Source organism: Stenella coeruleoalba (assembly GCF_951394435.1).
Source record: "Stenella coeruleoalba genome assembly, chromosome: 3".
NCBI classification, from domain to species: Eukaryota; Metazoa; Chordata; class Mammalia; order Artiodactyla; family Delphinidae; genus Stenella; species Stenella coeruleoalba.
The window spans coordinates 111216608-111242644 of NC_137148.1; the positions used below are offsets into that span (position 1 = coordinate 111216608).

Consider the following 26037-nt stretch of genomic DNA (forward strand, 5'->3'; position numbering starts at 1 on the left):
TTTCAGAGGCTGCACATCTTCTGCCTGAACATGGGGCCATCAATTCAAACTGCTCCAAGTGGTGGGAATTAGATCTGCGTTGTGTCATTTGATTAAGGGCATCCCCTCATGCCTATGGCAGACTGGATCTATTCTTTTTACCATCTGTCTTGCTAGGCAGATGCCCCTCCCTGCCTCCCTTGCTTTTCTGCTATAGGTCATAGATGGACTGGACTGACCCCAACTGCTTTCCCTACTTCCCCCACCCAACCCCACCACTGCCACACCCTCCCCATACAAGATACTTCATGGACCAAGAACAAGCTGGCTTACCAAACAATATGTAAGCATGGTCACAACCACAAAGCTTAAGACAACAGTGTTTCTCTCTTAAGGGCCTGGAGAAGCCCTGTTTACAGAAAACCAGCTGCTATCTGTAAGCTGGACCAAAGGAAGCTTCTTGCCACGTTCTTTGGAGCTTACAAGAAGAGGAGTGAATGGAATAGGTTAAATTTAGGCCTATCACCCTAGCCAACAGGAATAACCTGACACCACCTTAAAGGCAAGTGTGGGTGGTGAGGGTATGTGGCTCTAGTTCAAATTACTCAGAAATGTTTCCTAAGGAACTCAACCACCTAAGAAGCCCTGATACCAAATGCCTCAGTCACTAGTGGCTGCAGTCAACAGTTCAAGTAAGTCATGGCTCAAAATCCAGTGTGCATCCCTACCTGCTCTTGAGAGCCTTTTTCACAGATCCAGTTCCAGCCTATCCACACCATTCTAGCCAGCTCTCAGACAGTTGTAAGAGGGCAAGCCAAACCTCAGGACAACCAGTGTCTATCTTCCAGCGTGAAAGTAGGCCAGCTTCAGTTTCCCTATGGGGCTGCAGGAAGAAAGACTATTACAACCAAAGCAAGGAGCCCAGAAAACCTCTAGTGGTGGACATCGGGTTTGCACCACAGCCTACTTTAACCCACTTCTGAGCCAAGCTTCAACCCTGAGCCTTAAAAAACAAATCTTTAATTTAACTTAGTTGGGTTTTTTGCCTCCTCTTCACTGTACATAGCCTGAGTCCAAAGAGAAAGGGCTATACCCCCGTACCCACACACCCCCTCAACAAAAGCCTTTAGTTCCTACTTTAGCCACTGGCTTCTCAGAATCCAAAGATCGTATGTTCTGGTGTAGTGTTGCAAGAAGTCTTGAGAGAAAAAAGGACCATTGTAGTATTCAAAATATTTTTGTATTGTTAATGCATATTACAGAAAAACTTTTCTGATATGAGAATAAAGATACTTTTTACTGGGTTTCTTTTTCAAAGCTTGACTCTGAGGAATAAGCTGTTTCAGTGACAGAGTATAACACTCTTTCCTTTTCTTTTCCACAGCCACAAAGTTTATTCTCTATTATGGTACACATGTTCTCAAGACGTTGAGCCTACACAAGCCAGGGATTGACTTGTCATCTCTCCTTAAGGGGCTTGGGCCCTGCTCCAACCCAGAGAGCGGGGCTCATGCTAGGTATAAGTTCCCATTGCAAGCCTTGATCTTAACCCCCCAGTCCTCTGAGCTCACCCCTGATGCAGGCACAGGCCAACCTACCCCACTGCTCATATGAGAATGGACTGGAAACTGCCGCCACAGCCCCTAAGAAAACCCAACCAGAAATAGGCACGTATCATCACTGGGCTCCATTTTCCTCTGCAGGCAGAGAGAAAAGACAGAAGTACATAGCCTATTTTGAGGAAAACATGAACACACAGGAATCTTTTATAACCTGGTATCATCATAAAATCCAAAAGATGGGTATTTTAAGAGCACCCTTTCCTCCCAAAGACTGTAAGGTACATGAAATATTTCTTGAGGTAGTCATATTCTTATACAAAACTGAAGACTGATAAATCTACAATCTTTTTCCACAGCAGTTTCCATCATGTTTAAGTATAAACTTCTTGAGACCCATCACGAATATAAAAGGTGTCACAAAGCCACCTCAAAAGGTCAGTCAACCATTAGGTACAAATGGTGGGCAAGAAGTATTACAACAGCCAGCTGCTGGGTCACCATAATGTATTGTAATTTTCACTTAACAGAGTTAGTTTTTTGGATTTTATGTTTAAAAATATAAAGAAAGTCATCTTCCAGAGTAGTGTCTATTTAAAGTAGGCCACTGAAAGTTGTAATCCTAGACTTGCCTTTTTCTGCAAGGGTGCTAGAGGAGACCAGCCATTCTCTTGACATCTGTCCCATTTAAAGAATTCCGCTCTGGCTACTGGCCTAGTTGTTTCAAAAAACATTTTAACCAAGGCTTATGCAAGACTGGGTTGCTGCATCTGATCTGGTGTCTTATTTACAGCACAGGGGGTACATGAACAATGCACTCTTTGTGTATGTGAGGGTAAAGAGGGGGGCCTTGGCAACTTTGTTAAAATCAAACCAGCCTTTTAAAAGAAACTGACTTCAAAGAGGAAACTCAAATCTTCCTAGATCATACCAGCACATTCCTGTGAGGGCATGGGGTGACTTGAGAGTGTAGCCCCAAATTCAACTTCAAATACCACAGCAGTCCCACCTCATTTCCAGCCAAAAACATGCTGTTTTCTGAGACATAAGACAAGACATCCCAACCTCCCTTACACATTCCTAGACAACTGGCAGATTTGCTTGAAATACAGATCTTGATCCCTCCCCTGTTACGGCTGCTCCCCCTGCCCTCAAGTCAGAAGACATGGTGAGGGCTCAGCCCAACAAGCTAGCAGCGCATTCCCAGGTCTCCCAATTTGAGGGTGTTTCCCCCTTTACAGGAAGCTCTGTGGCTAGACTCTCTTCTGAACTGTAACTACATTCTGGATGGCCCAGAAGCTGCCCAGCTCTATTCAGTGTACCATAAGCCTGGCTAGGAAGGCCACATGTGCAGTGAAGCAGAATGGTTCTTTACATTGTTCCAAAGAATAAGAAAGGAATCAGTTCCTGCATGCATTTCTACGGGGGGGGGGGGGGAAAAAAACCAGCGTTGAAGGAACAAGGGTAACACAGACTTGCCAGGCCTATAAGATTTGAGACCAAAAACTAATTCATTATATTAAAGCAGAGTTGGCTTTTCTATGAGGTTAGAAAAGCTGCTTTAGCATGCCTGTTTCTCAGGTCTCTTGAGAGTTTAAGAGTTCACCAAGGGTCCTTGAAACAGAGCTGGCAACCAAAGCAGAACCTGGTTCCCAGGTTGTGTCAACTCCCCCAATCCCAACTACTGCGATCACCTTCTGTTTCAGATCTCAAATCACCATGGGCTTCTTTTTAACTCAGGCTCCCAAAGTCTGTACTGGTCTGCTTGTCCACACTGGGCAGTGGGGGTCTGAGAGGAGCTATAACTGAATGTACTCAGGGAGTACAGCAGGGAGTTTTACAACAGAGAATATAGATGGGGATATTCCCATAGTCAATTCCCTCGAATAAAAGCCCACCTTAGATCAAGAGACATTTTGAAGTTGGTAAGAACAGTTATGGGACTGGACAAAGAGTTAACTGGAAAGGGCATAATTCTGTCCTAGGGTAGGGGTAGGAACTATCCTATCCCTAGCAGTCCCCATGAGTTAGGTCACTAGCAACCTAAAGTAAGGGATATTTCAGCAGCTATGAATTATAAGGGAGATAGTTACTAGTTCAGGCTGACACTTCTTTAAAGTTCAGCCGGGGCTCTGGGCCAGATGTTCCTTTTTTATTCAGGTGTTCTCACATTCCTTTATCTGAAGTCTTGTTCTTTCAGGCATGTGCAGTCAATGGCGGGGGTGGGGAATGGAGGAGTAGAAATTAGGTTCTAGCCACACACACACACACACACACACACACACACACACACACACACACACAGTGAAAACTCCTCTTGAATATATATATATATCTGAGTTTCTTCTGTATCCCCACCCTTCCTATAAGCCTCCTATGACAGAAATATCTGCAAAGCATCTGAAGCAGGTAAAAGTTAGAGGATGTGAAGTGGCACATTCAGCACTCAAAGGAAAAATACCAATTTGCAACATATACAGGTGGAAGGTTCTGAAGGTGAGAGTACTTTTATGGAATAGGCTGATCCTCAGAGTGAAAGAAGAGGCCGGCATATAGCAGGTTAATAAGTTGAGCAAATGACTCCTGAACATGTCAAGTTCAGCAGTGTCAGAAGGTCATGAGAACTAGAGACATGGAAGCAGGTATTGTTGTGAGCAACTATATTCCTCCTACAAAATGCCTCTCAGTATTGGCACACAGACCAGATATAGCCAACAGTGCAAAATACTGCAAGGAAGCAAGTATGTTATCCATAAGTTAAACTGTCACTCAAAAGAAGTCCCACACTGGAAATCGCTCAAACAAGAGCCCCTTCACCAACACCGTTATGCCACCAACAATGCTGATATCCACTGACAACTCAACAGGAAGGGTAGCATTCAGCCTACCTGCTTAGGTGTTCAAATGGCTAAATCTTGGGCTAAGGGACATGTTATAAACTTACATCATTCTTCATCTTGTGTACACATACAGTTCTTACTCATTCTGTTTTTTGAAGTTAGTGACTTTTAACAATAGTAACCAAGAAAAAGGCATCAAGACTCTAGTTGTGAAGTCCTCAATATTCAGAATACTTTAATAATAATAAAAACATTCTGGTTCACTCAAGAACTGCACTGCCTAACATGAGTCTGATGAATACTCTTCCTACAATGTCACCAAAATTCTTTCACCAATCCAGCTTTAATATCTCTTTCCAGACTATATTCTCTAGCAGGCCTAATGACACCCAACTTCTGCTACTAGTTCCAGACTGAGCACACTGCTTTCTCCCTCACCTTGGCATCCCTCCACCCCAACCAAATCCAACTTGACCTTTGAAACCAAGTTCTTCATAGAACCTTTCCTAGACCCTTCCAGCTCTGCAGCCCCAATTCGCTCACTAATTTTCTGTCTCAGAACATTTTTATTATTCATTTCCTCCCAGCAGTATTTATCTCTGCCTCCTAAGCTACACCAAAATCTCCTAAGAAGGCAACCATGTCTTATACTTCCTACAAAGAAGCCAGGAGCTACACTTCAGGGATTTAACCATTTCATGTGCTTACCCTTTACTTGCAATCTTCTCCCTTATTCCCTCCTGGTTTTCATACAAATCCAGACAATTGAAGATTATCACCTTTTTAAAGCATAAGCAACTCATAGGAGAACATTTATTTGGTACCTTCCCATTTCAATGTATACTGAGCTTTATAAAAATAATCAGAAACATCTTCAAATGGAATTGGTGGCAACCAAAAGTTAAGCTTTGAAAGATGAGATTCTGATGGATGTGGATAAGGTAAAGGCTGTGCTCAGATCAAAGGGTCTGCTGCTCTCTTTCCCTGGTGAAACCACTTTGTCTCCCTGTTCAAACTGCCGTATAAAGAGCCTGGGCAGGACTTCCCCGGTGGCACAGTGGATAAGAATCCGCCTGCCAGTGCAGAGGAAACGGGTTCAATCCCTGGTCCGGGAAGATCCCACATGCCGTGGAGCAACTAAGCCCATGCACCACAACTACTAAGCCCGCGCACCACAACTACTGAAGCCCGCGTGCCTAGAGCCCATGCTCCGCAACAAGAGAAGCCACCACAAGGAGAAGCCCACGCACCACAACAAGGAGTAGCCCCCGCAAGCTGCAACCAGAGAAAGCCCGCACAATGCAACGAAGACCCAACGCAGCCAGAAAAAAAAAAAAAAAATCACGTGGTTTGGAGTATCTGCCTGCCCTGAGTCATGTGCCTATAGCGACTCACTGCTACTCTCCTCCTTCTCCAGCTAGTTCCAGACTAAGCTCAGAATTACCATGGCACCATGTTACAGAGCTGCAGTCCTAGCAGTCTACCAAATTACAATATAGATCTTGCTTGATCAATTCCAGCAGCTGATGTGTTCAAACAGTTGTAGAATAAATCACAGCTATAATGCCACTTCAGGGATCTGTAACCTAAAGGGATGCCTGTGAATCTTTGGAAAAATATAAAAACTGTAAAGCAATACCTACTTTGTATATTAAAAGTAGAAGGTGAGCTAATAAAATATAACAGCACCTCGAAAGAGGTTAAGAATTATTAGAAACTGAGAGCACACATCCTTAATCCGTGACAATGTTAGGGAGAAAGTAATAAGCTAACATTCAGAAGGCGGCTGGTTTACTTTCGATCACAAGTGACCCAGAGAATCAATGAAAAGCTGAGAAGCCAAAGGACTGTCACAGAGGAGTCTTCACCACCAAGAGCACCACACTGCAGGTAGCTACAATTTCCAACTTACCCAAGACGAGGTAGGCACTAAGAGGCAGAGGCAGGACTCCAGCCTCAGTTTGACTTCATGCTACAGCATTAGCTCAGAATAACTGGGAAATGAGAGGGCAGACAGGAGAGAGTGTGTCTTTGAAGACAGGTTTGCTATTATGGATAATGGGAAAGGGCCACTCACTTTCCTTGGACAAGGTGAGAACCTGGAAAACTCTTGGTAGACATATTAAAGAAATAGAATATAACAGGGAAGAGGGAAAAGGGTAGGAAAGTGTTACAGCCAGTTTGAAGGGCCTCTTAATATGCCTATGATTTATTTGGGTATATAATGTCCACAAATTGCCTATTTTCTCTTGGATGAGCTGTCAGATTTCTATTAAACATGAGAGTTTCAGATTATCAGGAATTTTTGTTTGTTTAAAGACAAGGGCCAAGGTCTACAGAAAGTCAAGAAGAGAACAAAATTTTAAACTACTATATTGTCTGTCCACTCAATCTTACATATTCAGAAAGATCCCAGTATCCTTTAAATATGGGTAGTGATGATATTTAGTCCTATAATTGTAACAATTCTTGGGGGTTACAGATCAACAGCTAATAATAATAGGCTCCCGCTTCCTATAAGCTGATACTTCCTTTCCAAACTAAATAGAGCATATGCTAACAATCCTGAACTTTTAGGAAAGATTTGTTTGTTATGATATTGCGAGGGATATACTTGAGGTAGTTAAACTTTTGGCAAGAGTTGACCATTGGGAAATAGCAGAAAAGAGACACTCCAGCTAGGAGTGAATGCTGCTACCTTCCCCACTAAAACCAGAACAAATGGAAAAACAAGCTTACTTCCTGAGTAAAGGGAATCAGGGATTCAGAAGTAGTCGAAGGGTTTGCAATCTTTTTCTGTGAAGAGCCAGAGTAAATATTTTAGGCTTTTTGGTCAAATACACTCTTTGTGTGTCTATTTTTTAACAATCCTTTAAAAATGTAAAAACCATTTTTAACTCACAGACTGCAAAAACAGGTTGTAGGCTAGATTTCACCCACACACAGGCTGTAGTTTGCTATCTCTGGTACAGACAACAAATGGGGATTTATGTGAGACAGCACATGAAACTTTATTATAAAGGTAGATTTGGGACAAATAAGAGTTGAAGTAAAAGCAAACTACTGTCAAGTAATAATCTGAGCCAGAAGAGCTCACAGTAAACATGAAGAGAACACATTAAGACTACATGTGAATATAGTTAATTCTAACTGGGAAAGTAAGTAAAAAGGGAACACAAGGAGGAAAGAAAAAAAATTAGAAGACAATTAGAACAGAGTCTACCAGAACCTTATTGTTATGTCGCAGCCTCCAGTGAGCTAGGACATGAACTGCCTGCAAGTCTTTTCCAACTGAACAACCATACGTAAACTTAACTTTTAATATTAAGTGAAGAGAAACATTTAAATACACAAAAAGCAAACCATTTACTACCTACTACGTAACTTACTTTTTATTGGAAGTATCTTGCATTTGTGACTGATGCTTTCTGGGTAACGCCATACATTTTAACATTAAAGGTTAAATTATTTTTTACATGCAAGTAGTGTTTATGGTTTTCCCCACATAGGATTACTGATTATAAAAAGATGACACACCACATGGGGTTAAGTGTCTCTTTTAATAGAAAAGCCAGCAAACTGTCTAATTCTGTTTCCTCCCAAACCACAAACTGAGTGGTAAATGAGCCTCTAGCCAACATATTCAAAGCTGAGAGGATTAAAAATGCAAAAATAAGTCCTCAGATCCAATTAAGGGAGCCCTGCTACATACAGGTTAATCAATACCAGTGGACTCCAGGAAGCTGGAAGACATTCTGATAACCCCACTCTGATAACATTTACCTCAATTAGCCTTTTTCCAGTTTCCAACTCATGAATAAAAGATAATACGTTGTTAATTCTATTTCAGAAAATTTTTTGCAAGTTGTTTTATTTACAATGCCAACTTTTAAAAGTCACTAAACTAAAGTTAACTGGACAATAAACTAGGCATAAATTGCTTTACAAAAAGAGGGAAAGCCCAAAATGCCACTTTCTATAGAGAACCCACAGTTTAATTTTATTCAGAGCAAAGAATAAAGAACTTTTGATCATACTAGAAGAAACTGAGCCATAAGTTTGGAATCTGTACTGAAACTACACATGCAATGAGGACAACATTCTGCTAATACAACTGATTTGCTGCTGCATTTGTGGACTGTTTTTCTAATATTAACAATTATAAACAAAGCAGTGCAACTAGTATTTGGAACAATCCTTACAGTGTTACAGCATCAGACACAAAATTTCACTTCTCCTCACACCACTGGTTCTCTTTGCGTACCTAGAAGAAGAGACAGATATAAGGAAGTACCTTAAGTAGTCTTTTCTAAGACTACTATCTAATGATTCATCAATAGCCTGTGAGGTGGGTCAGAAGGAAATAGATGGAAAACCGGAAAAACCCAGTTAACAGTACGCTTCCAGGTTACCATTCTTTCCCTCCCCAGTTTTTTATTGTGCCCTGCTGAAATTATCAAGAAAAGCAAAGACAATGGGCAATTACAGCTTTAGTCACCAGAGACAACCTGCATCAACAAAATCATTCTGATCTATTCATTTCTTCCCCATTCACTAAGTTGCTCTGAAGTATCCTGGCACATAATCCATAGGGCCTGCTCTTCTGAAGTCAAATATTGATGGCTTACATGTAAGGTCCCAGGTGCCAAAACTAGTAACTGCTAAGGAACAAATATCAAACAGCACCTTTGGATGAAAACTAATTGTTCTTATGCTTATAAAAGAACAGTATCATCTAAGTGCTTAGACTAAGAGACAGACCAGAATATTTTTAGCATACAGAAGGTACCTATTTTCCCTCAAGTCAAGTCAAGACTCCTTGATATAAATACCTCTTTTCCTAGCATGCTATGGGTTTCAGTCTCTCTTGAAAAGCATTTGATCAAGAACAAGCTGTTAGCCACCTACCTGGGCTTCCTCTTCTTCAGTAAAATCATTTTTGATATTGAATGTCTTTCGAATCTCCTCAGGAGTTTTCCCCTTGATCATATTGGCAACAGTCTTGCAGGTAACATCAAGCAGACCTTTGATGTCTAAGTAGTTTGCTGCCTGTAAAGTAATTGTTGTTTTCATTAAAGTATAGTTGATGCTTTAAATTAAATCCAGAATCAGTGACTAACAATCCATATCTAACTTAGCTTAAAATACTAGTTAATTTTAAGAAATTAAATGAATAAATAAATCAAATTCTTCTGTGAAAGATTATTGTATGTCCCATTCTTTGTTATACCTCTGTAATACTGAGTCCTTGCGCTACATTCAGCAAACTACACTACCTCAAACGTCAAAGAATGGCCACTACTGGCAGTTGTGTACGCGTGCACACACACAAACACAAGTTTGTGTTTAACAAAAATATTTAAAGAATTCAGTGATTTTCCTGGTGGTCCAGTGGTTAGGACTCTACGATCTCACTGCCAAGGGCCCAGGTTCAATCCCTGGTCGGGCAACTAAGATCCCGTAAGTAGTTATAGCATTACATTTTACTGACCTTCTGATTCAACTTTTGGTTTCTTTGATTTTCTCTATTGTTTACCTGTTTTCTATTTTACTGATTTCTGCTCTTACCTTTACTACTCCCTTTCTTTGGGATGAAATTCATCTTTCATTAGTTTCTTAAAGTAAAAGCTTAGACTGCTGGGCTTCCCTGGTGGCGCAGTGGTTAGGAGTCCGCCTGCCAATGCAGGGGACGTGGGTTTGTGCCCCGGTCCGGGAGGATTCCACGGCAGCGGCTGGGCCCATGGGCCGGGGCCGCTGGGCCCGCGCGTGCTCCGTGGCAGGAGAGGCCGCAGCAGTGAGAGGCCCGCGTGCCACAAAAAAAAAAAAAAAAAAGCTTAGACTGCTGATTTGAAACTTTTCTTTTTTCTTAAAATATATTTATTTATTTATTTTATTTTTGGCTGCATTGGGTCTTTGCTGCTACACGTGGGCTTTCTCTAGTTGCGGCACGTGGGAGCTACTCTTCGTTGCAGTGCATGGGCTTCTCATTGTGGTGGCTTGTTACCAAGCACAGGCTCTAGGCACGTGGGCTTCAGTAGCTGTGGCATGAGTGCTCAGTAGTTGTGGCTCACGGGCTGCAGAGCACAGGCTCAGTAGTTGTGGTGCATGGGCTTAGTTGCTCTGCGGCATGTGGGATCTTCCCGGACCAGGGATCGAACCCGTGTTCCCTGCATTGGCAGGCGGATTCTTAACCACTGTGCCACCAGGGAAGCCCCTTTCTTTTCTAATATAGGTGTTTAGGGCTATCAATTTCCCTCTAAATGCTACTTTAGCTTAATCTCACAGATTTTCGTATGTTGTGTTTCATTTCCATTCAGTTTAAAATACTAACTTTTCTTGTGATTTCTTCATTGACTCATTCTTCAGTAATCATTCTTGATTACTAAGAAATGTGTTACTTAGTTTTCAAATATTTGCAGATTTTCCAGATAGCTTTCTGTTACTGATTTCTCATTTCATTCCACTGTGATTAGAAAACATATTTTGTGTGACCTGAATCCTTTCAAATGAGACTTTTTTGTTTGTTTTGTTTTGGCCGTGCCACGCAGCATGTGGGATCTTAGTTCCCCAACCAGTTATTGAACCCACACCCCCTGCAATGGAAGCGCAGGAATCTTAACCACTGGACCACCAGGGAAGTTCCCCTGTGACTTGTTTTAAGGCCCACAGCATGTCTATCTTGGAAGTATACACTTGAAAAGAATATGAATTTTTCTGTCATTAGTCTTCTACATCCTTATGATTCTCTGTCTACTTGTTTTATCAATTATTTAGAGACAGGTTTTGAAATCTCTAACTATGATTGTGGATTTGCCTACTTAACCTTTAGAGTTCTATTGGTTTTTGTTTCACTTTCTGGAAGTTCTGCTTTTAGGTAGAAAAACATTTAGGATTCTTATGTCCTCGTAATAATGAACAGACCACTTTATCATTATGCAATGACCCTCTTTAATCCTGATAATATTCTTCACTCTGAAATGTACTTTAATATAGTCACTCCAGTTTTCTTTTGGTTATTATTGTTAGCATAATATTATCTTATTCCACCCTTTAAACCTAATTGTGTCTTTATATTTAAAGTGAGTTTTTTGTAGACAGAATAGCTAACTCTTTTCTATCCAATGTGATGACCTCTAACCTTTAATTGTGGTGTTTATAGACTGTTTACATTTAACGTGGTTATTGATACATGGATTTAAATATAGCATCGCAGAGTTTAGAGTTAAAATTCAGTATCAATGAATTTAACAAATTTAACTCTATGAAAAGTGCTAAAGGTATGGACTAGAAATATCTTATACTATGCATTAAAAACATACCAGTATAAGCTCAAAAAGTGTTCCTTGGTCAACTTTCAGGAATTCTTGATCCCAAACAGGGATATCATCTGTTCGCTTTTCTTTGTTCTCATCATCCTCAGGAGGAGGAGGATCATCCTTGTGGTGGGTGCACCACTGAATGACCTACAACAACAAAAGTTCACTCCTATATGGCATTTTATAACAAGGTACTTCGTTCCACTGCTGGGGCAAGGTTATTCCTACACGGGGCTAAGAACTAACTGTAAGTCAACTTGAATAGTAAAGTTAGTAGCCCAGCTTGAAAAGCACAACCCTAGAGTTCATGGAAGATCTTAGATAACAGCGAACCATGAAGACAGATTACTATACTTGACCATACTAATAAAGCTCCTGTGCAAAAAAACACATTAAGTCAGACAGGACAATGACTGGGAAATACCTGCAACATGTACATGCCAGCAATGGATTACCTTATAAAATATAAAATCTTAACAATCTCTACACAGAAATGGGCTAAAGATATGAACAGGCAATTTACAAAATATATCTGAATATGAATAGTCTAAAAGGAGGAAATACTCAGCCTCATTAAATGCAAAATTAACACTACAGATACTACTTTAGACTGTACCCCCAAAAGATAAATAAAAATCAAGATGTCGATACTAATCATTGGCAACAGTGTGAGGATAACATGAACTTTTCTACTATAGAGTGTAAACTGGTATAATCCCTTTGAAAAGTAACCTAGGAGTACCTAGGGAAGCTGAATATGTGCATACACTATCACCAAGCAATTCTAAACACCCTAGACACATGCACAACACTATCCAGTATAAGAACAATGCAGGCAAAGCCCAAAGTTCCCTTAGTAATGGAATGAACACATTAAAGTTTCTAGAAGCTGATTAGCTAGACTGTGCACCATCATATAGACCACAATCTACACTGAAAGTGTTAAGTTACAGAATCTAGGTGGTAGGAAAATGGGTGTTTGCTGTATAATTTAACTTTTCTGTATGATTAACTTTTTTTTTTAATATTACAATGTTGGGGGAATAAACAATGCTGAGAGAAAATGGGAGAACTGAGAAATCATACTATAAGGGTACAAAAAAGGGAAAGAACTACTTCTAGAAGAAAAAGCCAAGCATAAAGGGCTTTAATTAAATAGCTTTTTAAGAAGTATTCCAGGGCTTCCCTGGTGGTGCAGTGGTTGAGAGTTCGCCTGCCGATGCAGGGGACACGGGTTCGTACCCTGGTCCGGGAAGATCCCACATGTCGCGGAATGGATAGGCCCGTAAGCCATGGTCACTAGGCCTGCACGTCTGGAGCCTGTGCTCCGCAACCAGAGAAGCCACATCAGAGGCCCGCGTACCGCAAAAAAAAAAAGAAGTAGTATTCCAGTAGTATAAGAAAGAAACCAGGGCTTCCCTGGTGGCGCAGTGGTTGAGAGTCCGCCTGCCGATGTGGTGGACACGGGTTTGTGCCCTGGTCCAGGAAGATCCCACATGCCGCAGAGCGGCTTGGCCTGTGAGCCATGGCTGCTGAGCCTGCGCGTCTGGAGCCTGTGCTCCGCAACGGGAGAGGCCACAACAGTGAGAGGCCCGCGTACCACAAAAAAAAAAAAAAGAAAAAAAGAAACCTATGAGTAACATATGGCATTTAAAAAGTCTTAAAAGGCTATATAGGGTTTCCCTGGTGGTGCAGTGGTTAAGAATCCGCCTGCCAATGCACGGGACATGGGCTAGAGCCCTGGTCCAGGAAGATCCCACATGCCGCGGAGCAACTAAGCTGGTGTGCCACAACTACTGAGCCCATACACCTAGAGAGCCCACATGCCACAACTACTGAGCCCGTGTGCCACACCTACTGAAGCCCGCGAGCCACAACTACTGAGCCCGTGAGCCACAACTACCGAAGCCTGCCTGCCTGGAGCCCGTGCTCTGCAACAAGAGAAGCCACCGCAATGAGAAGCCCGTGCACCGCAAGGAAGAGTAGCCCCTGCTCGTCACAACTAGAGAAAGCCCGCGTGCAGCAACGAAGACCCAACGAAGCCAAAAATAAATAAAAAATAGTAATAAAAAAAGGAGATCTAACTAGATAAAAATATAAAGCTGTGAATTGACCTAAGACAAGCAAAGTGGTAAAAACTACATAAAGAACTCGTATAAAAAGCCTATTAAGACTACAAAATGGATGAACCTTGAAAACATTACGCTAAGCGAAATAAGCCAGACACAAAAGAATATCCTATGATCCCATTTTTTATAAGATAGCCCAGTATAGTCAAAGTCACAGAGACAGAATACAGAATAGTGGTTACAAGGGGCTTTTTACCCGGACTAGGGATATTAAAAAGGCTGGTAATAGCCAATCATGGTAAGAATATGGAAAAATATGCAATGCAGCTGTATCTCATGCCAGGGTCAAGAGAAAGCATAAAATGCAACTGCATATGGTCAATGACTCTGAAAATTCCTCAGGAAGGGGCCAACTGGAAACGACCATTCCCATCTCTAAACCTAGCCAGTCTTCCCCACAATGTGGAAACTGGCTGCTGTTTCTTCAGAAGAGCATTCAGTTAAACAGCTGGCTCTATTAAGGAGCCATATGCTCTGAAACACTAAAATCCTATTCAATGTAGAGGGCTGGGGAATTCCCAGGTGGTCCAATGGTTAGGACTCGGTGCTTTCACTGCCATGGGCCCAGGTTCAATCCCTGGTCGGGGAACTAAGATCCCTGCAAGCCGCGCACAGTGCAGCCAAAAAAATAATAATATGTAGAGGGCTGTTTATGCTTAGACACAGGGTAAGGTGATCAACTAAAAAAAAAAGAAACAAACCAAAAAAAGCACATATCTTGTTCTCAAACTCCTTTTTTTTACATTATTTTCATTTTTGGCTGCATTGGGTCTTCGTCGCTGTGTGTGGGCTTTCTCTACTTGCGGCGAGCAGGGGCTACTCTTCGTTGTGGTGCGCAGGCTTCTCATTATGGTGGCTTCTCTTGTTGTGGAGCACGGGCTCTAGGCGCGTGAGCTCAGTAGTTGTGGCTCGCGAGCTCTAGAGCACAGTCTCAGTAGTTGTGGTGCATGGGCTTAGTTGCTCCGTGGCATGTGGGATCTTCCTGGACCAGGGCTCGAACCCGTGTCCCCTGCATTGGCAGGCGGATTCTTAACCACTGACCACCAGGGAAGTCCCTCAAACTCCTTTTGAGGCATACCATTCAGTAGACAAGCAATACAAAAAAACTCCCCTTTTTGCTAAGCACATACCATTATATTTCAATAATTTAAATGTGTTAATGAAAAAGACTAGACAACTTAAATATTCACAGGGCCTGGTTAAACTAAAATAAATATCTTAGTCATAATCTTACTATATAGTTACTGTTTTTGTTTTGTTTTGTTTTTAAGGAAGCTATCTATATATCAATTAGAAATATCACCAGGATATTGTTAATGAGAAAAAGGATATATACATATATATATATATATATATATATATATATATATATATATATATATAAGGGTATAGTTGCTACCTTACCTTTTTTAATATTGCTGCATTAACATTTGGCAAGGGGACTGGATCATCATCTCCTTCATCATCCATTCCCAAATCTAAGTAAACCAGAAGAGAGTTGCCATTATTTTCTAGCCCCATTATAACAACCAGGCTGTTTCAAACAAGTAACTTGTAAGACATGTTATCTGAAAGACTATAAAAAGTACTTTACTAAGAATAGTTCTCTTGAAAGTATTTAAAACCGGCAGTTCCTAGCAACAGCTCCATGAACCACCCAAAACTATATAAAAATGTGTGAGAAGACAAATACAGGATTATATAAAAAGAGTTTTCTTAATTAGGAGGAAAAGTGATTTAATAAGTGGGATTGAGATAACTGGGCAACCACCTGGGAAAAAATTAAAGCTAGACGCTTACCCTTACTCTTTATACCAAACTCTAAATGGACTGCACTCAGGAAAATAAAACAATGTGAGGTATTGCAGAAGTAACAGAATCTCAATCTATTAAAATTTGAAGCCCAAAAATGTATATATACACACACAGACACACACAACAGATCATGCAGCCACTGACAAAAAACAAGGCAGGCAGCTCCATACATACTGGTATGATTTCAAGATTAAAGTTTTTAAAAGCCAAGTATAAAAGATAAGTGTTACCTGAATAAAAATGGGAATATACTTATATTTATATTTAAAATATCTTCAAAAGGATATACAAGGAATTGTTAATATTATGTCCAAGGTAGTTAATGAGAACATGGGTTGAGAGACGTAGTTTCAACATATACCCTTTAGTGTTATTCATCACATACATACTACTTATAATTTTGAATATATAGGTTTCTCTAATAAAAAGTCCTAACTTTTAGACTATCAAAGTGGTTGCTGAGCTCCAAAGAGAAAACTTAAAATCCGCATGTTACTTAAAGATTCTAAATAAGAGTATTTTTCAAACCAAATGGGTCCATCCTTCAGTTTCTACAGGACTAAAAAAGAGCTGCCAAAGACACTTATGTAACAGAAGTACCAAGATCAGGGGTCAAAAGTACTGCATTGCTATACTGGTTGTAGCACAGCACCAGTTACATTGACATGGTTAAGTGCTGAGGCATACATTTGAGTCCCTAATATATAGCTGTGCTAGGCAGGGAAGAATCAGCAATGAATACAGGAGGATGGGAGGAACTGTTGCAACTTTAGATAGAGTTGCTCAGGATGCCTCACAGAGAAGATGACATTTTAATTAAAATTCTAAAGGAGAGAACACCTAAGCAGAGGAAATGACAAATGCAAAGGCCTTCTGATAGTGTCCTAAAAACACTAAGGAATCTAGTGTTACAAGAGCAGAGTTAGCCAGGTTGAAAGGAGAAGACAGGGCCCTAATAGGGCCTTCTGCAATTTGGCTACTATATTGGTAAAGCAGGAGGGGAAAGAGAGAAACCAATTATGAGGCTAGCAATGACCCAGGCAAGTACAAGTGGCTTGTACAAGGTATATAGCTATGGAAGAAGAAATAGTCCAATTCTGTATGCATTTTGAAGTGAGAGGCAACAGGATTTGCCAACAGATGGAAAGCAGAATGTGAAAGGAGTTAGCAACGGCTAAGGCTTATAACATGAGGAACCAGACGGATGGAGCTGCCATTGGAGTTGCCACTAATTGATATGGGGAAAGTTGACAGAGAACTTGTTTTAGAGGGCAGGGAATCAAGAATTCTAGTTTGGGGACTTCCTTAGTGGCACAGTGGTTAAGAATCCACCTGCCAGTGCAGGGAACACAGGTTCAAGCCCTGGTCCAGGAAGATTCCACATGCCGTGGAGCAACTAAGCCCATGCACCACAACTACTGAGCCCGCGCGCCCCAACTACTGAAGCCCACGCACCTAGAGCCCGTGCTCTGCAACGAGAAGCCACTGCAATGAGAAGCCTGTGCACCACAAAGAAGAGTAGCCCCCGCTCGCTGCAACTAGAGAAAGCTCGCACGCAGCAACGAAGACCCAACGCAGCCAAAAATAAATTTAAAAAAGAAAACAATTCTAGTTTAATAAGTTTGAGATATCTATTAGATATTCAATGGTTGACCAAGAAGTTAAATATGCAAGTCTAAAAATCAAAAGAAGAGATTAGAACTGTAGGTAAGTTTGGGAAATCATGTATAAATGATTTATAACACTATGATTCTAGCTGAGGGACTGACTGAGTATTGATACAGTGAAGAGGTACAATGATTAAGCAAACTCCCGGGAACTGAAGGCTTTAAAGATGGGGAGAAGGCTTTAAAGATGGGGAGACAGGTTGTCAGTGAGCTAAGTATTAAGTATCCTGAAAGCCAAATGTAGAAGGGACTGATCTACTGTCAAAGGCTATCAGTAAGTCTAGATGAGAAATGAAACAATGCACTTGACAACATGGAGATCAATGAGTTTAACAAGCTTCTCCAGTGAAGTGGTAAAGATGAGAGTATATTCAAAAAGTATTCTATTTTCCTGTATGGGTACATTCACTCATCTCCCCTCTATTCCTCCCCACCAATGCCTTTACCTGATCCCATCTTTGCTGAGAGTAAAACTATAAAATGACAATATTTCAATTTGGATCAAGCCACTTATGCTTTTCTTGAACTAGTATGAAGTACTTTTAACTCAGAGGGCAGAAAAAGAAGTTATACTATGGAAAATACATATGTTTGGGGAAATGAACAGATTAGAGGAAATGAAATACAGAAGACCAGCTTGTTTAGATACAAATGTTATTTGGAAGAAGGCTTAAGTCACATTAAAAATAAGGGCCTTACAGTTGTAAAGGATCACTTCTCCAGCATTTAAACCGAGGATTTGAAATGGTTTTTGCTTTTAGACTAAATGCACAAGTACCAACAGTCATTCCTTTAAGCTATTTAGTTTCAAGGACTTCTGAAAGACACTTGTATCCTGATACCACAACCTGGACCTGAAGAAATGAGTCAATCCATGTGTACACATGCCAAGATTTTCACTTCTGATTGTCCACTGATTAGAAGATTTTATTTCAATACATTCCAGTCTTCAAGAGGCTAGAATTCTATATAAACCACTGGTACTTAAGATAAAGCCATTCACCTCTGATGCCCAAAGCTATGAAAGGAAAGAAGCATTTTAATTGTTGCTATCTATCATCCACTTGCTTCAGTGATCAAAGTTGGCAGAAAACCTTCAAGCAGCCCTATGTTCCTACACTGGCAAATGCTTCTTTGAAGCAGCACAGGAGAGATTAGTGTGCCAGGCACCAACTAAGATGAAATAAAGCAAGTATTCAGGCAGCAATTTTGTTATCAGTTTCTACATCTTCTAGATAAAGCCTTACTCACCTGCCTTTAGGGACACCTGGATAACTTTCACACTCTTTTATCAGTGACCATACTATAGTTCTTCATTCAACACGTACTTGATGAACAGTGACTGTGGGTTGTACCAAGGGGTTTACAACTTAATAAAAGTAATCTATGTAAGTCACCAGGGTGCAGGACTGTAAGTGCCACATAACTGGTGTCAATTACCCAAAACAACTTTATGTTCAGCTTTTATTTTCTATTAGAAACCAGGAAAATAACTAAAAAGAAAACCGAAAAGAATATGTTCAGCTTTTATTTTCTATTAGAAAACAGAAGACAAACCTGCAGCTCAGCTTCTGCCTCTACCACACCTAATACTTGCTGTTAGAAGTCTTCTAACTTATTATCCCTGAAATCCTAAGTGACCAGTCTGCAGTATATGAATCTGATAATCACTCTGGTCACTTCAAAATGCCTCCCTTTTCCCTTGGCTTCCTACTCCACATATTCTCTACTTCTGACTTCACTCGTAACAGCCCATCCTGCCCCAACATGGCCACCTGCCAAGCTCATTTACTTCCATTTATATATATATATATATATATATATATATATATATATATACACACTCCTATAACCCACCATACAAAGTCAGTCTATCCCCAGCAGCCTACAACTCAGGGACCAAGATCCACATACTCAACTGACTAGTAGCTTATTACAAAGATCTTTTGAGAGAATCTCTAACATACACAACATGTTCAAGCTCAAAGTCATTTTCTTTCCATTCCCCTCAAACTTGTTGCTCAGCTCTATCAACTACAAGTATCACAATCACAACCCCAATTAAAAACCTCAATTTCTTTTAAACACATCCTGTCTACTTTACCTCAGAATGATCTCCCAAAACATCTTAATTTCACTAGATTTGAAATATCACCTCACTAGTACTACACACTGCACTCTCCACAAGCCTAAAGAATAACATCAGCCAACAAGTTCCCATAGCACCACTCGGCACAATTTTATTTTATTTTTTTTTTTTTTTTTTAGATGTTGGTAGGAGTTTATTAATTAATTTATTTTTGCTGTGTTGGGTCTTCGTTTCTGTGTGAGGGCATTCTCTAGTTCTGGCAAGTGGGGGCCACTCTTCATCGCGGTGCGCGGGCCTCTCACTATCGTGGCCTCTCGTTGTGTAGCACAGGCTCCAGATGCACAGGCTCAGTAGTTGTGGCTCACGGGCCTAGTTGCTCCGCGGCATGTGGGATCTTCCCAGACCGGGGCTCGAACCTGTGTACCCTGCATTAGCAGGCAGATTCTCAACCACTGCGCCACCAGGGAAGCCCCGGCACAATTTTATTAATGCACTAATTATACCATGTGACCATTAGCCTTGTTTGGTGTCTATCTCCCTGCCTAGTTTATAAATCCTTCAAGAGCAAAGACCACTTCTCACTTACCTTCTTTTCACCGGCACCAGGACTTATTCTTTGCCTGCCTTTCTGCTCTCACTGAACACTGACTACTATATCTCCTGCTAATGCTTGGCATACCACTCTTTAATTAAATATCTATAAGCTACAGATAAACAAAAACTTTTGATATTTGAATGCACTCAGCCCTCCGTATCTGCAGGTCCCACATCCTTGGATTCAAACCGTGGATAGAAAGTATTAAAAAATAAAAATTTTTAAATTCCAGAAAGTTCCAAAAAGCTAAAATTTGAATTTACATAGCATTTATGGTGTTATTAGGTATAAAAATCTAGAGATAATTTAAAGTATAAGGGAGAATGTATGTAGGTTATATGCAAATACCACCCCATTTTATGTTATTTGAGTATCCATGGATTTTGGTATCCATAGGGGGTCCTGGAACCAATCCCCTGCAGATATGGAGACAAATGTACTGAAGAACATTCTTATTACTACTGTTTTTTTCCCACCAATTCTAGAAACTGATTTGTAAGTCTCCATATACTGTTAATGTCTAACAACCCACTGATAATACTAATTAGAGATCCAGGGCTTCCCTGGTGGTGCAGTGGTTAAGAATCCACCTGCCAACGCAGGGGACGTGGGTTTGAGCCCTGGTCCAGAAAGATCCCACATGCCGCGGAGCAACTAAGCCCGTGCGCCACAACCACTGAGCCTGCGCTCTAGAGCCCACGAGCCACAACTTCTGAAGCCTGTGCGCTGAGAGTCTGTGCTCTGCAACAAGAGAAGCCACCGCAATGAGAAGCCCGCGCACCACAAGGAAAAGTAGCCCCCACTCGCCGCAACTAGAGAAAGCCCGCGCGCAGTAACGAAGACCCAACTGAGCCAAAAAGTAATTAATTAATTTAAAAAAAAGAAGAGAGAGATCCATGTTAACTAGTAAAAGTTTCAAAACGTTTCAGGACCTGTTTTCTTGCCTTCCTTCTTTGATGCACTGCATACATGCTTTGCAGCAGTTTCAGAGGAATGACAAAACAGACAAAGGGAAGACTTGGTTAAAAAAAAAAAAAGAAAGAAACAGACATCTACTCAGTTTACAATCTACTCAGCTTACTCCGGCTGTTGAAACAAGGTGTTCTATTTAGCTACCATATATAAGGTATCTCTTTTCCAAAGGCTTTACTTTTTGTCATTAGAAATTACGAACGCAAATTTACTTGAAAGAGAAATGGGCCATTGTCTGAGGTTTGGAAGTCATTTCAGTATTAGCTTATGGTATTATCTACCTAATAAGGGAAAAAACTCAGTAATTCAGAAAATGCAGAAAAAACTGACCTGTACCAAAAACAATGCAGTTAATACTTTAAAAAAAAAAGTAAACTTTACCCCTTCATACCCCTGAGAGTTTTCTGACACTGTTACTTCTGTAGATTTGATGTTCACAGGTTATATCAAGCTACTCATTTCTTTCCCTTTCCTCTGACCCACGTTTTCTAATAAACTTACCTTCCAACATGGTCTTAATAGTCACAGATTGTTTCGCAATTTCAACATCAACTTCAAATATCTCTCCATCAGAACTCTGCAACTTAATTGAAGGCATCTAAAAAAAGGTATTATATTGAATTTGAAATTTAAGAGATATTACTTCTATACAAACTACATTTCAAACTACAGTCTGTTAGACACCTTCTAACTTATTGACCGTAAAACCCTAAGGACCTATAGTATATAACCCTATAAAACACTAAGTGATTATTCACATGCTAGCACACAAGTGTTTCTATAAAAATTTTGTGAAAGTATAACTCCTAGGAACAGAAGCTTTTAAAGCCTGCCCTACTGAATTCATTACTAGTGTAAGTTTTAGAATTAACACTTTATATTTTTGATGCAAAATGTATCTAAAATGGACTTATTCTTTGCCCACCTTTCTGCTCTCACTGAACACTGACTACTCCACCTGCAAACCTGAGGGAGGTGAGTCCAAAATAAACAAAGCTACCCAGATAAGATAGTAATTTTCCCACAGTGAGACTTACCAGTGAAAAATGAGTTCAAATCCAAAGAGTAGATCAGGATATACTTATTTATGTTTGGATCAATGCAAGACCATACACAAAAGAATAAAATATTTTAAGGATAAACACATGTTGTAAACCTAGTAAATTTCAGAGTCCTTTTTACCTTTCATTACTGACTGTCCAGGTGTCCAAGTTTGAGATCTCCTGCCAAAGTCCTCATAGTAAAAACCTATTACTTGCGCCAAAAATGTATTTATTAACTCAGATTAATTATGAGTCATTAGGAAAAAGACACCTCTTACATAAAAGTTAATTAAGCAATTAACTTCAAAAGACTTGAGTTTTGGCAAAAAAACCAAAACAAAAAAACACCTCTTTAAAATTAAAAGTTCTAAGCTTCTAAGCCAGCAATTTCTTACCATATTCAGATTCTTGGGGGAGTGGCGCAGGGGAGGGGGGAACGGCAACAATACCTGACTGTAAAAATTCAAAACCTCTTTAAATTTCAAGTATAGATTTTTTAAAGGTCCATCATAATCCTGCGATGTCGTTATAACTTAAAAACATAGAATTTGGCATTTAAAACACTGATCGAACCTTTTTAGGTCCCAAGACTTAAGACCCATTAAATCAGCTAAAATATTCATTCTGCTTTCCCCAGACAACTGTCTCCATTTCCCAAACAACAAGTTGTTAAGGCAAGGAAGCAAAAAGGTAAAGCTGTTTTAAAAGCAGCCATTTAAATATCCAGCTCTCACCCATCTATGGGTGGAGAGAATCAGATTTCATTTTACAGTTCACAAATATGTCTGCTTTTCCGTGTTGCTCAGTACTTGCCAATAATGCAGTTGTCCTGCTCCATGGAGAAAGACCCAGAGCAGAGAACCTTCTCTGTGACAAGGCAATAACAAAAGGTATCCCCAAAAGAAATATTTTAACGTGAGCTCAATTTTTAATTACGAAACATTCTATGATCTTTTTATGTTCCACAGTACTGGAGCGAACATTATAGAATCAAGAGTCTGGCAACACAGTTGATAAAATTACTTTTAAGCAAGACGAACATTTCATATTTCAAATAACTTTTGATAAACAGCAAATCTGCTTAGTCATAGTCAAATTCGTCTATTAGGTTACTCCTACGGGAGCTGAGATCTTAATAAATAGCAGAGAAACCATCGGTTAATCTGTAATTCGATGCACTTTGTAACGCTAAACTTGGTACTCAAAGACAACTTTTTTAGTGTTATACAGCTGGAATTCAGAGCAAATTTTTCGTATAATGATGGGCGAAATTTTGTTTGACATGCTTTCAAGACCATTCCTTCAATTCCTTATACTCCAGTACTTGTAAATCACTCTGAGTGGGTTCTATCAACACCATAAAGGAAAAAACCTGTTTTAAGTGACCCGAAATTCTGACACCTCTTTTTAGAGGGTAGAGTGAAATCTGCGTTGCTCTATGACACAGAAACATTCTACTGTAACGCTCTGATGAAAAAAATCATGACCCAAAACCTAAACCTGAAGTCTCCATTAAAAAGTAAACCGAAGCAGGTGAACGTCCTACCCCTTCAAAAACCAGGCACCTCGAGTTAGGACTTAGAGCACCTAAAAGCCACACCACTATGACGATGGCATCTGCTATTACAACAATGGTTTCAGCAAGCCCAGGCTGTGGCAAAGTAATGGGAGAGAAATATTCCGAAGGAGCAGGCGGCTCTCTGCCAAGATTCGGACCCAGCACAGTCAGCCAGGACCGGTGACTAGCGACGCTAGATACAGGGGCGAGAAAAGCATGGGTGCCAAGAATCCTGCGCTCCCGGACTACCACCGCCACGCTTCCTCCGGACACCAAAACAACAAACACGGACACACGCCCACGCTCACGACAGCCCCGGGAACTCCATTAAAAGCCCCGCCGCCACCCTCGCCCTGGGTGCCAGTGGCTGGCAGCCTCAACGCCGAGCGAGGCCCCCGGCCCCAGCCTGGGCCCTCAGTCGAGCTCCGCCACGGCTGACGGTCGCCCCGTGAAGAGAAGGCCTAATCTCGGGTTCGGCTCGCACCTTCTCCCTCCCGCCCGCCCGCCCGGGCACCCACGGGGCGCCGTGAAGACGCGAGGCTAGAGGAGGCCTCGCCGAGTCGAGGGGCGGGGTGGGAGAACAAGGCCGACAACGGGTTCCAAAGAGGCTGAGGGAAGGCCAGGCCCAGGTGCCTCCCGCCTCCAGCAGGGCCAAAGCACCAGCGGTGCTGCCACCAGCTCGCAACCCGCGGCGCCACCGCCCCTCCCAGCTCCGTCGGCGGCTACTCACAGTGTTAGGATTCAAGGGGATGGCGGGCCAGAGGCTGAGGAGAGCAGGGCGGCGTCTGCAAAAAAAAAACACAGAAAAGCGGAGAACAAGGCCAACACTGCGGAGCGGCGCGGCGTCTACCTATATATGAGCGGGCGCAGGCGCCGAGGACCCTTGCGCCCGTCACGTCACAGAGCCGGCGGGGCTGGCCGCCGAGATCGCCTGACGACAGGCGGAGGCAGGCCGGGCGGGCCAGGCGGAGACGCGGCAGGGCGGGGCGAGGCGAGGCGAGGCGCGGCGGGCCTTGATCTTCACCCCCTCCCTCGAAAGCTAGGCTCGGTCTCCTCAAAGCGGGAACGGAGGACTGGCTGTGGTACTTCACGGCCTGCGAGGGTCCTTCAGGCGGGGGCTGTCCTAAGCTGAACTAAAGACCCCAGACCTGAAAAGCCTGGAAGCCGCGAGCGCAGGAGGAGGAGGAGGAAGGGGGAGGAAGGGGGAGGAAGGGGGAGGGAGGGGGAGGGAAGGGGAGGGAGGGGGAGGGGGGAGGGAGAGAGAGGTGTTCTCCCGCGTGTGTGTTGAGGATGGTGTTTGGGAGGGGCTACGGCTCCCTTTCAGGACGGGGAAACTGGGACTCCGAGAAAGAATGGGAGTTGGCCTTTCCAGTCAGCGCTGTGAGATTCTGCTCAGGGTCTCAGTATCCTCCCCTGAACCTAATAGGAGTTAGCTCACTCTCCACAATAATCCGTGCGGTGAAGTATCGTTACCCTTTTTTATTTGTAAGGGAACAGGTTCAGAACGGTTCAGTGGCAGAGCAAGGATTTTTTGATCCTCTTAACCCCTATTGCCTATCGTTGACTTCTGAAGAGGCCTCCAGTCCAAAGTAACAATTGTTGCAGAGAAACCCCAAGTGTATAGAGGAGGCCTCTCTCTGCCAGTGAATATCCATTCATTCAGCAGAAGTGGGGTGGGGGCGTGGAGGGGAGCGGGGCGGTGAAGAGCCACCGGGCGAGATCCTGCAGCGAACCAGGCAGCCAGGATCCAGCCTGCACAGAACTCTTGTATGGGATGCTTCCTGAGGGCTGTGTGATAGTCTCCCTAGGATGAAGCCAACCATTAAGGGAAAGGGGTTAGTCTGAAAATTCCGACCCCGCCCTCCCCCGCCCCATCCTCTCCAGTCAGAGACTGACCAGCTCTACCCTGCTCTGCTTAGGGAACATCGCCACCCCTCCCTAGGAGACGAAGGCGCCAGGCTCAGCTAACCAACAGGCACGTGATGGTATTCCTGACGCCAAAGAAACAAAAGACACTTCCACAGAGGGCCCCCTAAAGAAATCAGAGGCCTACAGCTCTTCTGGGAAGGGACTGGGCAGGGAGGCCAAGCAGCTCCTTGGGTTACCAGGTCTTTGTCTACTAGCTGTGGTATCCAGTGTCTGCCAGGTGCCACAGCTGATGACAGGAAGATGAAAGGACCTACAGCTCTCAGACTTGGTCTCACAACACCGCCCTGCCCTCAGCAGCTCAAGCTTCAGGTCTCCTCCTCAAGACCCACTGGAGCCCCTTTGCTCCCCAGCCTGTGGCATACAAGGTGGCACCTTGTAAAGTCTTGCTGAGCATCGTAAGCAGTGCCACATCGCACATCTAGCCTGAGGGTCTAGCACGGGGCCTGGCATAAACTAGGTGTATGTTTTTCCACACGTCTGTGATCCCCCAATATTAGAGTCACCAAGAGCTTCTTGTTTTCAAAAAGCACATTTTATTTACTCATG

General features: G+C 42.1%; 1 protein-coding gene across 1 annotated transcript; it reads right to left on the reverse strand.

Annotated features, from left to right (window-relative positions):
- Window positions 1-8351: 8351 nt before the first annotated feature.
- Window positions 8352-24440, reverse strand: SKP1 (S-phase kinase associated protein 1). The gene is made up of 6 exons (XM_079916651.1): window positions 24293-24440; window positions 21463-21559; window positions 15228-15301; window positions 11698-11841; window positions 9287-9427; window positions 8352-8642 (listed from the first exon to the last, which is right to left on the reverse strand). The coding sequence occupies exons 2-6, from the start codon at window positions 21557-21559 to the stop codon at window positions 8607-8609; spliced, it is 492 nt and encodes a 163-aa protein (XP_079772777.1). The 5' UTR covers window positions 24293-24440; the 3' UTR covers window positions 8352-8606.
- Window positions 24441-26037: the final 1597 nt, after the last annotated feature.